Source organism: Protopterus annectens, chromosome 10.part0, assembly GCF_019279795.1.
Source record: "Protopterus annectens isolate FY-2018-M chromosome 10.part0, PAN1.0, whole genome shotgun sequence".
Lineage (NCBI taxonomy): Eukaryota > Metazoa > Chordata > Ceratodontiformes > Protopteridae > Protopterus > Protopterus annectens.
In genome coordinates, this window is record NC_056744.1 from 18,612,040 (window position 1) to 18,627,962 (window position 15,923).

Here is a 15,923-nt window from a genome sequence, read left to right on the forward strand (position 1 = left end):
AAGAGAGTTTAGACTATAAGGGGGTTAAACACACACACACCAAAAATTAAAGAAAAAGATTTAAAAAAGTAAAATTTCTTCCTCACGAAGAGACGAGAACACCTGGAGACTCAGGATCAAGCCGCTGAACGAAACCGCGGCAAACTAGATCTGAGGTCAGTCAGGGTTGGCAGGGGATTATGGGTGGGGGAGGAGCTTGGAGCTCGGATCTAAAGCTGTTGAAAACTGCCGGCTCGGATCCGAGGTCGGATCCGATTCCCAAAGGTTGCTGCACAAATGAAGTTAACTACTTCAGATCAGAGAATTAAGCTGCTTCCTTGAAAAGAATAGCAAAAAGAAATACAGAGATGTTTTTTCTTAGATACTACCATACCCAATTTCCTGGCAGGAAAGGAACAAAAAACCTGCCCAGATTTTCTGATAAGTTTTGTCTTGTCCAAGTAATATTTGAGTTGTCCATGTACATCCAAGGTGTAAAGAACCATCTAACTAGTATTCTGTGGAGAAGGGAAAAAAGAAGGGTAAAATGACAGATTCAAGGACCCACTTTGGGCAATAAAAAAGGATTGGTGTGAAGAGACCCTCTTGGCCCAAGTATGGGCCACCAACAATACATTCTTCCAAGTACAGTGCTGTAGTGAAGAAAACTGCAGGCCCAGAATGTGAATGGGTCAATTTCTCAAGCACAAAATTAAGGTTCCAAGGAAGAGGAATATGCTTTCCTGGAGGCAGACTATGAAGGATGCCTTTTAAAAACTGTTTTACTTCAAAACTAGAAGCCAAAGGTGGATTCAGAGACAGAGAAGTGGAAATTGCTGACAAACTAACAGATGAATATGCCAAGCCAGAATACAGCAACTCACACAAACAAGAAAGAATTGTAGGAACCCCCACAAAAAAAGGGTCCAGGTCATGCATGAGAGACCAAGTAGATAATCTCATCCATTTAGTCACATGATTTTCTAGTAGTGGGATTTCTGTCCTCCTGAAAAACCTGAAACATGTCCTCAGAAAGCTGGTACCTAAAAAGGAATCAAAACCTTATAATCCAATGTGTCAACTGAAGGGTGGGGCAAGTGAGGGTGAATGAGAGATCCCTTGTCTTGTGTGAAAAGATCCATCTGTGAAACACCTTGTGATGCGTGCCCCTGGTAGATAAAAACAGAAGGAAGAACTAGGTGCAATCTAGGCCAAAAGGGAGTCACCAGCAAGATTTCTGTCTCTCACATGATCTTGTGCAAGACATTTAGTAGTAGAAAAGGGGGATAGGCATACAAAGTCATCCCATTTCAAGAAAAAGACATGGCATCCACTTTCTAAGCCAGTGGACTTGGCACTCTAACAGAACTGGGGAAGTTGTCTGTTCAGAAGGGAGGCAAAACGATCTGCTTGATGAGTACCACACTAATGTACAATGTCCAGAAACACCTCCTTGTGAAGCATCAATTTGTGAAGATTTGTCCTGGACCTACTCAAAGAATCTGCCACCAGATTATGCTCTAAAGTAATATAGACCACCTTAAGAAACAAGTGATAGCAGACTCAAAAATCACAAGCCTGAAGATCCAGCCTGCAAAGAGGGAAAATGTTGTGCCCCCTTGCTTGTTGCATGACTGTGATCTCTCTCAAAAAAAAAAAAAAAAAAAAAAAAAAAAAAAAAAAAAAAAAGACATCTGGAACCCACAGGAGGTGAAAAGCCTAGACAGCTAAAAGTAGAGCTCTCATCTCCCTGACGCTGATATCGTCTGACAATTAATGATGGGACCAAAGGCCGTTGACTATGAGGCTGCTGGAGGAGGCTCCATAACTGTGATTGGAAGCATCTGTGTACAGCTCCTAAGTAGGAGACGAACCTGAAAAGGCAGACCTGTATTCAGGGAAATCTGGTAAATACACCAGTGAAGCTCGAGCTTTAGACAAGACAGGAGAGGAACTAGATACTCAGGAGGGTGGCAGTGCTGCAGCCAAACACTCTTGAGATACCACTGAAATTTTTGCCAAGAGAACCATGGGAATGGTTGATGCCATGTACCCTAGAGCTAGAAGAAACTGCTTTGTAGAAATGACTGGAAGAGGAACCTGGAAATAAGCAGTCAGAGAGGACCTGGGGAGATGTGACACAAGCCAACACTGAAATGGTCTGAATCCTGCAACCTAGAAACACTCAGTCCCAAGAGGGAGTCAACACAGACCTTTTGAGATTGAGGGTGAATCCCACACTGTGGAAAGCAGCATACTGAAGTATACATCCTGAAGCAGGAGCTGTTGAGAGGGGGGGGGTTGAATTAAAAGGTTGTCTAAATAAGGGAATATCTAAATTGTCTGAAGTCTGCACAAGGCTACCACAGGGGCCAGACATGTGGGAAAGACCTTGCAAAAGTAGAAAGACTAAAGCAAAGCAGAAAGCGGATAATCAGAAGAAACAACTGAAAAATGTAAAACTTTCCAGAAGAGAGGGTAAATAGGAATATGGAGGCAAGTGTCCTTCAAATCCAGGGATACCAGAAAAGGCTTGAGGAAGCAACAGAGTGAAAAGTGCCTGAAGAGACAACATCCTTAAAGACTGAACCTTTACAAAAGTGTTGAGAAGTCTAAAATGCGTCTCCACAACCCCTCCTTACGTCCTGGAATTAAAAAAAAAAAATCCCTGCTGAGACAAGGGGGAAGGGTGGTTGACTCCCTGTACCACCAGATTCTGAAAACAAAAAGAAGAATGTGGGAGTTGAATCTGGTCAAGGGGTAGGAGCATCTGAATGTCAAACTGAAGAGGATTCATCAAGGAAAGGTGGATTTTGACACTAAGAACCCCGAGAAGGCTTGTTTGGAAAAACTTTCCTAGAAGCCCACTTAACCCAGAAGGCTGTTTAGGCTGCCTAAGAACAAAGAAAGGCTTAGAAGGATAATCTCTCAAACTTAGGAACAGGAGAGACAAAGATCTGTTTCAAATCCTGCATAACTTTATATTACCCTGAAGGGTATATAAACAATTCAGCTGCAGCAGTGCTGAAGAGACTCTGGTTGTCTAAGGGGGGATCCAATAGTTTTTATCCTTGACGTTTTCAGGCACAGCCTGCAGGTGCAACCAATAACACCTCCTGATAACAGATACAGATGCAGCCACCTTAGAAAAGGCATCAGCAGCATCATAATTACATTTAAAGGAATGACAAATCACTTGAGAAGCAGAGCTCAAAAAAAGAAATGGCAGAAGTCTTGCCCTCTGAATCTGGCAAAAAAGGCAGAATGTCAAATCAAAAACAGAAGCAGGCAGGCAACCACGGCCAAGAAATAAAAGCTTTTATTAAAACAATGATAAGAGCTTTCATGCAGTAATGCACTTCATCAGACCAAGAAAAGATCCAAAATACACTCCATTTAAACAATAAGACCAATCAAATCAATGAACTAATTTATGCCTCCTTAAGCACAGGTCTTAAGGGTACATTACAGTTTAAACCAGGACTTCTGTGGGCTTGTAGTCTAATAATCCAGTGCATTTCAGCCTCTTCACCCTTATTAAGCAAATCTCCCCTTCTCAGAATATTAAAAACTAACTGCAAAACTGTAAATGCAGAATATAGATCTATATACTTGGCTAAAGCATTGTTTAAATCTTTACATCTAATTTTGCTTATATGCTCTAAAATACGCTCTTTGAGGGGGGTGATTAATTTTGCCCACATAAAAACATGTGCAGTCATTGCAAGTAGCCAAATAAATCAAGTTTTCAGAAGTACAATCAGAATAAAATTTAAACGCAAACCTCTGTCTTGTCACTGGATGTATAAAAAAAACTGTTGACTGAGTCATAACTGCAAGCTTTACAGGATCTATAAAAGCATGCATTTCTAATCTATTAGATTCTGGAGGTTTATTAAAAACAGAAGCCTTCACCTTTCAACAAAGTTGTCGTTTTAGGGAAGGACAATTCTTAAAACTAAAACTCTGTATATTCCCAACAACATTTCTGACAGTGTCACATCAGTTAAAAGTACTGGCCAATTTTTCTTAACTATGCAGCAAATCCTATTGAAATCACTGGTGAGGCAAGTACTACCCTAGTGCCGTTACGGTTAGATTTCTTAACGAGGATGGCGGTTCCTCACTGACAAATAAGGTTTGGCTACATCGTTCCTTGTATTTAAAGACAACTTTGTTATAAGGTGAAGGCTTCTACTTTTAATAAACCTCCAGAATCTAATAGATTAGGAACACATGCGTGTAAGATCCTGTAAAGCTTGCAGTTATGTCTCTAGTCACCATTTTTTATACATCCAGTGACAAGACAGAGGTCTGCATTTAAATTTTATTCTGACTGCACTTCTGAAAACTTTGTTTATTTGGCTACTTGCAATGACTGCACCAGTTTTTATCTGGGAAAAAACAATCACCCCCTCAAAGAGCAGAGCATATAAGGAAAATTAGATGTAAAGATTTAAACATTGCTTTAGCAAAACATACAGATCTATATTCTGCACATATGTTTTTCCTTTTCAGTTTTGCAGTTAGTTCTTAATAGTCTGAGAGGGGGTGATTTGGTTGAAGAGGTTGAAATGGACTGGATTATTAGGCTACAAAAGCCCACAGAAGTCCTGGATTAAACAGTAATGTACCATTAAGACCTGTGCTTAAGGGGCGTAAATTAGTTCATTGATTTGATTGGTCTTATTTAAGTGGAGTGTATTTTGTATCTTTTGTTGGCCTGATGAAGTGCATTACTGCATGAAAGTGCTTACCATTGTTTTAATACAAGCTTTTATTTCTCAGCTGAGGTTTGCTGGCTGCTTCTATTTTTGATTTGACATTCTGTTTTGTTGTTTGACCAGCCTTTGACCATACATGGCTTGTTTTTGTTTTTCTTAAAAAAGGCAGAATGCCTCCAAATTGGGAGAGAAAAGCCACAATATACCTAGACATACGGGCCATATCGGTCTAGTAATTAATAGCCCTGAAGTAACAGCAGAGGTACACTTTTTTTTTCCATACCTGTCCACGGAGAAGCTGTCCTTATAAGTTAAAAGCTTAGAAGAAGAGAGCAATGTGGATGGCTTAGAAGAGGCTACAGAAATAACAGTGGGATCAGAGAAAGGCTTTTATATAAAAACTGTTGAGTTTAAGGAACTGTAAAGAACCTGTCCAGCTTCTTAGGGGCAGGAGGTTGAGAGTAAGGTACCTGAGAAGCTGCAGTGAAAGTCTCAAGGCAGCAGACGGCCCTGGAGGGACTGTAGAAGGCCAAAAAGATAATCAATTTTAAGAATTCATAGTATCTTTTTGAACATCAGAAACCTGGGAACAGTCCCACTTACTCCATCATATGTACCACCATATCCCCAAAAAACAACTCCTCCACAGAGGAGTCAGGAGAAAGTCAAGCCTCTTCTTCAGATGCCAAGGCAAGGGGAAAGTGTATATGAGAAGTGTAAGCCAAGGACTCCTCACCAGAGTCTAACTATTCATCAGATGAAATCAAAATCCCTAGGACATCTGGAAGAAATGGAAGGCCAGGGAAAAGCAGGAAAGGATACTCCCCTTGGGGGGGGGGGGGGGGCTTTAGAGCTACATGAGCATTTAAAACCCTGAGGAAAATCCTGCCATTCTTTGTGTAGATCCACCACAGGGGCCACCTGTTTAGTTCTTCTGGCTCTTTTTCAAAGGAACATCAGCTTTAACAAATCCAGGAGGTTCAGTCTAGACAATACAAGAGACAGAATTCCCAAGTCTGCATTTAATGCTGATGAAGACACCTGTAAGAGGTTAACAGTACTTGACTCAAAAATAACCTAAAGTTTCAGGTTACGTTTACTTCTAAGCCAAGTGTCAAATGACATCCTGGGCTAGGGTGGAGACCAGATCCACACCACAGATAAAGGCTACCTAAGTTAGAAAGGAAGGTGGATGCCCACCAGAAGCTAAATCTGATAGATAAATAACCATTCCTCACTAATAACTCCCAAGAAATAATTCTGACACTGAACATGCTCAACACAAACAGAAGACAAAAGAGTGCGCACTACACTATGGCCTCTGCAGATGGTCTTGGCAAAATTAAAAAGACAGAAGATCTCAAGATCAGACCCATATTGGGAGTTCCTCTATAAGCTAATATGTTCTACCTATACTGCTCTTGAAAAAAAAAATACTTAAAAATTCAATTAAAATTAGATAAGGAAAGACTGAACTGAAAATACAACCATCAGCCACATATATTGTGCTGTAGCTGTGAAAAATATGATGTGAGCACTGACAGCAAACTAATAATTCTACGCAAGTGTAATGGTTAAAGCAGAGGGGAGGTAAAATAAGCGCATTGTTATTCAAACTATCAGAATGGCTTGAAAAGAAAAAATCCTCTCACCTTAAATTGCTCCTCTGAAACAACCAGCAAATGATGACTCCCATGCATTTCAGGGCTCTTAGACAGATCATGTGCAACTTCAAGAGGTTCTGGTAGAGGAATCCCTCGCCCATCTAGAATGAAGATACCCACTACTGGAGCCCTGTGCATCAGTTGAATTTCTTTAGCTAATATAAAAATTCCAAAAAAAAAACAAAAAAAAAAAAAAAAAAAAAAAAGACAAAGGCAAGGATTAGTCTCCGTAATACTGAATTAAATAGTTTCAGTATCTTTCTCATTAAACAAGATTCCTTAATTAATGACCATGACGACTGGAACATTTGGCTACCTAATCATAGCATTGTCTTCAGACTCTGATTTACAGTATTTATATACACAAGTTACCACATTCTGTGAAGAAAACAAGACAATAAAGAGCAAACACACCAGAAACACAAACTATGGGGAATAGTTTTCTTCCAACAGAATGACATCATCTCAACACTTGTAAAAACCTGTGCCTATGCTATTTTAAAATAATTTGTAGTGCAATATTAAATTATTCCTTGACAAAACAATTATAATCAAAGGAGGTCTGAACCAGATTAGAAGCCAAATTAGATGAAAACAAATGAAAGGTCTAGATGGATAAAGAAACACTGAAGCACCTCTAGATGTTGTAGTCTCAAATGATCTCAACAAGCTCTCTGGGTCTAAACAATATATCAGGCTTTTTCTTAGTCAGTATGAAACAACGGTTTATAAGACGTCTCCATGAGATACACAACAGAAGCTTGGAGAACAGCTGTTGTAGTTCCCTTATAAAATGGAGGACCAACAATGGACCCTGATAACTGCCGACTTGTCTCTCTCACCAGTGAAGCTCTACAGTTACAGATAACATACCAGATTGTTCATGGTCAGTATTAACATCCTTGCAAGACCCCCTTAAACTATTCAACCACAGCCTCTCCAATGGACATGTACAAGGAGCTATACTAGTTGTCCTTGCACCACAAATTGAGTGGGGGTCATCCTACCAGGGCCCTTGGCAACTAACAATCTATCAGTCTCACTAGCATCATTTACTTACAAGGTGATGGAACACATCATCATGGACCTCATAAAAAGAACACTGGGAACTTACAATTTCTACTCCCTAAACAATTTGGCCTTATAAAAGGTAGATCATATGCCTATTAATCCTACCTGAGTCATACAAGCATTAGATGAAGATAACTCAGTCACACCTTGATTTGACTAAGGATGTTTAAAATATAGCCCACTGTGGTACTGCCAAACTCAAGATAAATCTCTGTGTAAACCACTGGATTACCATCCAACTCACTGATATACGACGCCAGTGGTATACCCCAGGGCTCTATGCTGGAATGGCTTCTAGTTAGTATACACTTCTCCAATATTAAATCTGACATTAAATGCCAGTGGCTGACAAAGTTCATGGAGAATTACAAACTTGGAGCCATCATTAACTCTTCGGAAGACATTCCGATCCTACAAGAGGACTTAAATCAGACAAACGTTCGGTGTCAAGACCATGGTAAAACTGAACACCAGTAAATAACAGCATTGTACACAGTTTGAGGAAAGTACAGTTGTGCAAGTAAACTTGCCACAACAATAGATGTTTGAAAGATCACTGTTTTAGTGGCCTTAGCTATATGGGTTATATCACAACCAATGAGCACAAAGCCGTGGATAAGGATGAGCTCAGTCACATGAAAAAGCAGTCCAAAAAGATGAGCTCAAATCACCACAAAGAGAAAGGGAAAAAATAAACTTTCAAATGTTTATTCTGAATATAGTAACTACCACAACAGGCTAAAGATATAGCAGACATCTAGCTTTCAAGGCTTCAGGTCTGCTTCCTTGTACTCAAACTGTCAGAGAGCTCAAGTTGAGCTGACTAAAAGACAAGTCTGAGTGTCAGATCTTTCAAAGCTTTACTGCCAAGAGAGAGGAGGCTGAGCCCTTTAAGGACGAAGCCAGAACAAACTATAAATAAATGCACACACTCTGGCATAAAATCACAGCAAAATAGAAAAGGGATGGAGGGAGGGAGCAGCAGTAGTGATCTGAACATCTACTTCTATGGTAAGTTTACCTGCACAATTGTACTATGTTTATCATGTTGATCACTGCTGTAGCAGCCTTAACTACATGGGTAGATAACCTATCCTAATTACATCTGAGACATGGAAGAGTCCAAGATCCCCTGGCGAATGGTACAAGAAAAGCCTGATCTGGACCCTAAAGAAGGAATCAAGCTTATACTGCTTTCCAAAAGTATGTACAGAGCACCAAGTAGCAGATTCTACAATACTTCTAGAATCCAACCCTTTCCAAAAAGCCATAGATGCAGTCAAGGCCATGGGAGAGTGACCCTGACTAGAACCAATTTGTTATGGTGAGCATAATATATACAGGTAATAGCTTTACACAACCATTTAGAAATAAGTTTTGACACAAGGTGTTCTTTCATCTCACCTTCACAAGCAATGAATAGTTAAATTGAAGATTAGAAAGATTTAGTTCTGTCTAGGTAGCACTTGAGCTGTTTGTGGAAATGGAAGGCGAGTATCCTCTTCTCTCATTTTTAGGTCCAGGAAAGAAAATGGAAAAAAAATGAATAATTAGGCTTAAATTAAATGTGGGTACCACTTTAGGCACAAAAGATGGATTAGTTCTCAAAAAAATCCCGTCCCTATGGAAAATGAGATACGGTTGACTCACCACAAGCACTACGAAATCAGATACCCTTCTTTCAGAGGTCAAAGCAAGCAGTAAGACTGTATTCCCAGGGGCGGCCCGTGCTATTGGACTGCCGGACTGCAGCCCCCTCAACTATAAAATAAAGAAAAAGTAAAGAAATAAAAAGAAAATGAAAAGATAAAAAAATTTAAAAAACTGCGGACTTTTGCCCATGCTCACTAGTCTGGACTGCTGCTGAGACAGTCTGGAGCATGCGCAGATTGTCTCAGCAGCAGTCCTGACTGGGAAACATGAAGAACAGAGCTCCCAGAAGTCTATGCAGTTTTAAACTGCATAGACTGTCCTGGAACTCGCTGGGAAAATGCATCGGGGTCGGACTGCAACGTCAGCAGTCTGCTGCAGTTTCGTCGGGGGAAGATCTCGCGACGGGCAGGGTCTGGTGTGGATTTGCACGGGTTTTCGTAGCTTACTCAGATGTATGTGTGGACAGGAATTTGGATTTATGGTGGGCTGCTACAAGATCTAGGGTGTGTGTGTGTCCCAGGTGCAATATACTGGTGGTTAGACTCATGGTGGTGTGGTAGGAATACTCAGGCTTCAACCCTGTACCTTGTATGCAGGTGTTAAAGACCTGAATTCCCTACCCACCACCATTTGTAAAAAAACTGCAGATTTTTGCCTCATATTTGATCTGATCTGTTCCTCATAGTATCTGTGGTTTGTAAATGTTGCAATGCTTGATAGTTGATGGTGCAGTGGAAGCATTGCTGCCTCACAGCTGTAGGTTCTCAGGTTTGATTCTTGGCTGGGGTGCCTTCTTTGTAGGGTCTGTATCTTCTCCCTGTGTTTGTGTGGGTTTGCTTTTGTGTCCTCCCATGTTACAAAGACGTGTCTGCATTATTTCTTCCTGGGCCTCTGCTGAAAATTGTTTTTTGTTCCAAGTCAGACTGTCCTGATTAACAAATATTAAATAAAATTGACAGGCATTTGAATTTCAGACTTCAGGTTTCTGAATATTTAATTCCTTACATATTTGATGGTGCAGTGGCAGTATTGTTGCCTCACAGCTATAGGTTTTCTGGTTTGATTCTTGGCTGGGGTGCCTTCTGTGTGGTTCTGCATCTTATCCCTGTGTTTGTGTGGATTTGCTCTGGTGTCCTGCCATTTTACAAAGACGTGTCTACAGTATTTCTCCCTGGGACTCTGCTGAAAATTGTTTTTGTTCCATCAGAAGTAAAATTGACAGGCATTTGAATTTCAGACTTCATATTCTTCAGAAAATACATAGTAAAACAACTTTTTATTCTAGCAATAAATATATAGTAACACAACCTTTTATTATAGCAATTTTCTAAGTTTATAGGATGACTATTTGAAATTTGTCCTTATTTTTGGGACTGTATTACCCTGTTATTGGCTTTGTCCAGGTTTTTTGTGCTAAGGTTGACAGCTATGGCAAGAACTGAATTCACTGAATATGTGAGGGCTGTATTCCCTCATTACTGGGTTTGTCCAGGTGTTTTGTGCTAAGAGGTTGACAGCTATGGTGAGAACTGAATTCATTAAATGATAGCCATTTAAGTTTCAGTCTTCCTCTCTTTCACAAAGCAGCTAATTTGGCGTAGTGGTATGTTGCTCTGACTGTTTTGCACAGGGACCTTGGCAGTAAAATGTATGGTGGTAACAGCATTTTTCTTTCACAAAGCAGGTGATTTGGCATAGTAGTATGTTGTTCTGACTCTTTTGCACAGGGACCTTGGCAGTAAAATGTATGGTGGTAACACAGCATTTTATTCTAGCAGCTTTCCAAGATTATACAAGCAATGCTTAACGTGTCCCTGGTTTTTGCCCTTTTGACCCACCCCAATAAATTTGGCTTTTTCCAGATTTCTTGTGCTGCGAAGTTGAGATGCAGTTGAGTATTGAGTAGATTTTACAAGGAGCTGAGAACTGCAGGGGAAGAGAAGTTTAGTGCTGATTATGCCCTGTCAGCTTGCATTGCTAATAGCACAACAGGTTGTGTACTTGCTTTTGATGCAGAAGGTTGTTGGTTCTACTCCCATAAGGGGTGAATGCTGCCGTACTGAAAGTTAAGATACTAACTATGAGCCTGTTATCAGTTTGCCATCCATTTCCTATTGCAATATTACTAGCTTATTTTTAATGTAATTTAGGCAATTTATTCCACAGGGGCATCAGACACTATTTTTTGATGAAACCATGAAATATAAAGGTGATTGCTAGCAGCAACCTCTTCATTACAGATTTATTTAACTTGGAATTATTTAGATGACTTTTTTACTACTTCAGAGATTGTGCATATTTACTGATAATGGTGGACTGTAGAATTGTGCATATTTACTGATAATAGTGGACTATAGAAGTTTGAGTAGACTTTTATGATGGAAATGTTCTGAATTGGGCAGTTTTGTTATTGGTGCATGTGTTTTGTTTCATTGTTTACTGGAAAAATGCTCAAAGCAATAGGAAGGTGTATCAAAGAGCACATGTATGTTTCATATGCAAGGGGCCTATGATTTGAAAACAGCCCAGAATTCATCTTTATCTGCCACGGGTAAAATGTATTTTCTTTGAATGTGGGTTTCAATGTTGTTTCAATGAATGTGACTTTCAATGGCAGAGAAGTTTTAATGCCAAGTTTGTTTAGCAGATGTCTTAGTGTTTGTGCTGTAAAATGCAAAATAAAACTTTCAAATGAAGTTCAAATCATCATAGAAGTAAATCAGTATGCACATTAGTGTTTATGGTAAATGGAGTGAAACAGCCAAGTAATGGATCATTGGAATGGCTGCAGGGGGAGGCTCCATTCGACCATGGTTTTGTGAGGGGGAAGGGCGGCAAACAGGCAGCCCCAGCTGAACCATACCTCCCAACTGTCCAGATTTTCAAAGAATGAACAGATTTTTTTGCTTCTTATTTTTGGTTTGTTCCTCATAAAATGTGTGGTTTTCTGGCAAATCATTTAGGAATTAAGTCACTAAATAATGACACACTGAGTTTCAGACTTCATGACCTTCAGAAAAATGCATGCTAAAGTAAGATCTGTTCTATCAACTGTCTCAGTTTATACAAGAGCAATTTTTAGTACTGTTTATATGTTCCCCCAATATCTTTGGCCTTGTCCAGATTTATTGCATTAACAGGTTGAGAGGTACATGCAAATAAATTGCTTTATTGAATTAGGCATAGCCAAACCTCTCAACTGTCCCTGATTGTGGCTCAAAATGTTGCTCTTCCCCTAATGATCCCTCCGCAAAATAGCAATTTTGGAAGAAAACATGGAGGGTTTACAATTAAGAAATAACTGTAATAATCAGTTAGATTACTTTTATTTCAGAAATGCATGTAGATTATTTTATTCTGTCAGCTGCTCAAGTTAGCAGTACTAATATTAAAGTGTCCCTTCTTTGACAGGTTCCCAGCTGTATTGTGTTGCTATTTTATATTTTTACATCACATTTGTGGTCCATTTTTCATAAAATTGTGTTTTTTTGGCAAATTAGTGACAAATCATTAAAGACTGAAGTTAGAAAATAATGACAGACATTTGAGTTTCAGATTTCATACCATTCAGAAAATTCATACTAATGCAAGACCTCTATTATCTTTCTAAGTTTATAAGAGCAATATTTTAAAAATTGTCCTTATTTTTGGGCCTTTGTCCCATTTCTTTGTATGGCTTTGTCCAGATTTCTTGCTCTGAGGTTGAGAGTTATGACAAATGTGTCAGGGCCATCACAAGTCAGCCAGAGATATTTCAAACTGACATACTTGTTGCACCCCACTCCCCCATGTAGTGACTCTGGATGTGTCGAAGCAAGGCAAGGAGTAGTTATGCAGTATAAATGTGTAGAGTATACCCCCCATCCAAGGTAGACACAAGTACTAGAGTGGCTTTTCATCTGTCCTTGATTTTTACAGAATGGTCTGGTTTCTGTCATATTTTTTGTACTGTTGATTTATGCTTATTACTCAAAGTGCCTGTTGCTCTGTGTTTAAGTAGCAATACTTTAATGACCGTCAGGGTAAGTTTGGCTGAGATTGCAAGATGCAAGTAAACTTTAATAAGCATACTGTTAAAGAATTGCCAACATTGAAAGCCTTTCTGTTGCCATGTAGAGAATACTTAACTAGATAATGTATAAGCCTTGGGTATTGAAATGCATATGCCAGTATTTGTAATAAAGGACAGGATTACATTATTTTACGAGTCTCATTACTCTTGGAGACTTCCAGTCATCTCTGAAGGCTTTACCCGTAAACAGAATGCCAATCATGTGGTCCATAACCTGTACAGTAATCCTTTTAAGCAATGTATCTTGAGCTTATTTCTTGTTTGCTTTTCATTTTTTACTTCGATCATGCTTTCCCCATGAAACAAGTAGATGTCAGGCAGCAGGCCTTTTTTTGGATAAGGAACATTTTTACAAGTGGGGGCATCAGAGATTTCTACTTTCAGCATGTTACTTGGTACTTTAATAAAGCTGAATATAAATTATAATTAGAACTGCAGTGCAAGAAGTGGTTTGAGTTGAGTGCTGCTTGTTTTTATTATACTTGATTTTGACTGGCATTCCATTAATGTATTTAAAAAAAAGTAATTTATTTTTTCATGCCTCACAACCTTTTTTGTTTCCATCTAGATATTAAGCTGTCATGCAGCCAATGCACTGAAATATTTTTATTCTTCTACACTTCATTTTGTCTTGACTGGACTCTCATAATGACGGTTTGGCACCCAGGGCAGTATATTTAGTTTTTGTGGTTTTGAGCATAGCTCCTCCCCTTTCTAGTTGGCTACACCCCTTCCCATTGACCCCACCCATTCAGCTGTCTCCTGCAGCCCCCCTTTGATTTGAAGTCACCAGCAGCCACTGTGTATTCCATGTTAAGAACCTCAAGTCAGCCAGGTTAGCTGGTTCAAAAGGTGCCATGTTTGGCTTTTCTAACACAAAAGTAAGATCATAAGGAGGGGCCACTTGTTTCCTTGGAGGCATCTTATGTAAAAATCCTTTTCAAAACATTTTGACATGAGACTGCACTGAAACAAGAGGATCCATGGTCAGTTATACTGAAATGAACCTTGATAAGAGGAATAAGAAAGGCCACAGGATAACAACTCACAAATATTCTAAAACCAGAGAATAATTAGCTCTGAATGGGTACTGGTTACGTTGTTGGCACAAACTAGAAAACCTTTTCCATTTGCTAATATATGATTTTCTAGCAAGAGGCTTTCTTAAGTCCATTAGTACCTGCTGCACGTCCTCAGTAAACAGGTGCTTAAAAGGAATTAAGACCCTATCAACAAGGCTGTCACAACAGCAGTTGATTCACATTTGGGTGAATCAAGCACCCTAGTTCTTGTGTGAGTAGATCCAGTCTGTGAGGAAGCGTGTGGTAATTTCCACTAGCCACTTCCCAAAAGAAGGAAGAAACATGGTAGCCTGGACCAGAGGAGAGTCACTACAATGACCTTGGGGGATTCCTTCTGAATCTTCAGAGTACCCTGGAAATTAGTGGGCAGGGTGAAAAAGGGCATACAGATACATTCCTGTTAAAGGAAAATAAAAGTCATCTGTCTTCCAGGCCACCTTGCAAATTTTGTCAGCTGACTGTTCAGAAAGGAAGCAAAGAGGTCTGCTTAAGGAACTCCCCACAGATGTGTTAAATCTTACGAGACCCCTGACCTAGTTTCCACATGCGAGGGTCTACCCTGGTCTTGCACAGCTTCTCTATCACACAGTTCTGCTCTGACATAATGTAGGATGCCTGTAGACTGAGACTGTGGAGTGAAGCCATAGCCTAAGCTAATATGGTTTAATCTACAAAGGGGATACAACCTGGATCCCCCTTACATGTTTACATACCACATGACTGTGTTACTGTCTGTAACAACTTGAAGAGGTCCAGGAGGCCAAAGATAATTCAGAGAGTCGAGTTCCTTGATCATGGCTAAACATCTCCTTGACATTTATGTGCTTGCATCTGACTTCCGCAGTGGTGCAGCGGTGGCGTTGTTGCCTCACAGCAAGAGGTTCTGCCATTCGATTCTCGGCTTGGGTTGGGAGTGTCTTCTGTGTGGAGTCTGTATGTCCTCCCCGCGGTCGAGTGGGTGTTCGAAAGACATGCGTTGAATGGGCGTGCCTTCGTTGAAGGTTGGGCTTCGGGTTGGCAACTCGACACCATAAAACCAACTGCCAATCATTAGCGGACCGGAGGTTCACTGTGGCGACTCCTAACCGGGAAAAGCCGAAAGACAAATAACATATGTCCTTAGTGTCCCATATCCCCCTACACTTTTACCCCTCCTGAAACTGCTCCCCAAGCAAAGTTTTTATTTTATATGTATTCCCCACAAATTCAATTTCTATGTAATTTGATCCTTTCCTTTTCTGATGAGCCTCCTTCCACTTCTTTCATCTCTCTTACAATATGAAGTATTTTAGATGCATTTGGTTCAGACTTTCATTTCCATTTTCAAGTAATTGCTTTTTTGGCAGCCAAAAGCATTAAACTAAATAAAGCCTTACTATTTCTGGACAACTCAGATCCTGGATCAAAGTCAAAAGAATGTTTGTGTCTTTCGGCTTTTCCCGGTTAGGGGTCGCCACAGCGGAACTCGGGTCCGCTAATGACTGGCAGTAGATTTTTACATGCTGGCTTGCCGGGCCTAACGCACAACATTCAACGAAGGAACACCCATTCACGCATGTCGACACACAGAAGACACTCTAACTGAGAATCGAACGGGCAATGTCTAACTGTGAGGCGACAACGCTACCGCAGCACCACCACCACAGTCATCCAAGTCAAAAGAATAATTTCCTTAATG

General features: G+C 40.0%; 1 protein-coding gene across 7 annotated transcripts in view; it reads right to left on the reverse strand.

Moving 5' to 3' along the window:
- Positions 1 to 15,923, reverse strand: part of LLGL2 (LLGL scribble cell polarity complex component 2) — a 2,451,001-nt gene that overhangs the window by 564,877 nt on the left and 1,870,201 nt on the right. For all 7 annotated transcript variants that reach the window (XM_044084955.1, XM_044084956.1, XM_044084957.1 and 4 more), the window contains exon 19: positions 6,356 to 6,522. In XM_044084955.1, the coding sequence (XP_043940890.1) occupies positions 6,356 to 6,522 (167 nt within the window). The remainder of the gene's footprint in view (positions 1 to 6,355; positions 6,523 to 15,923) is intronic.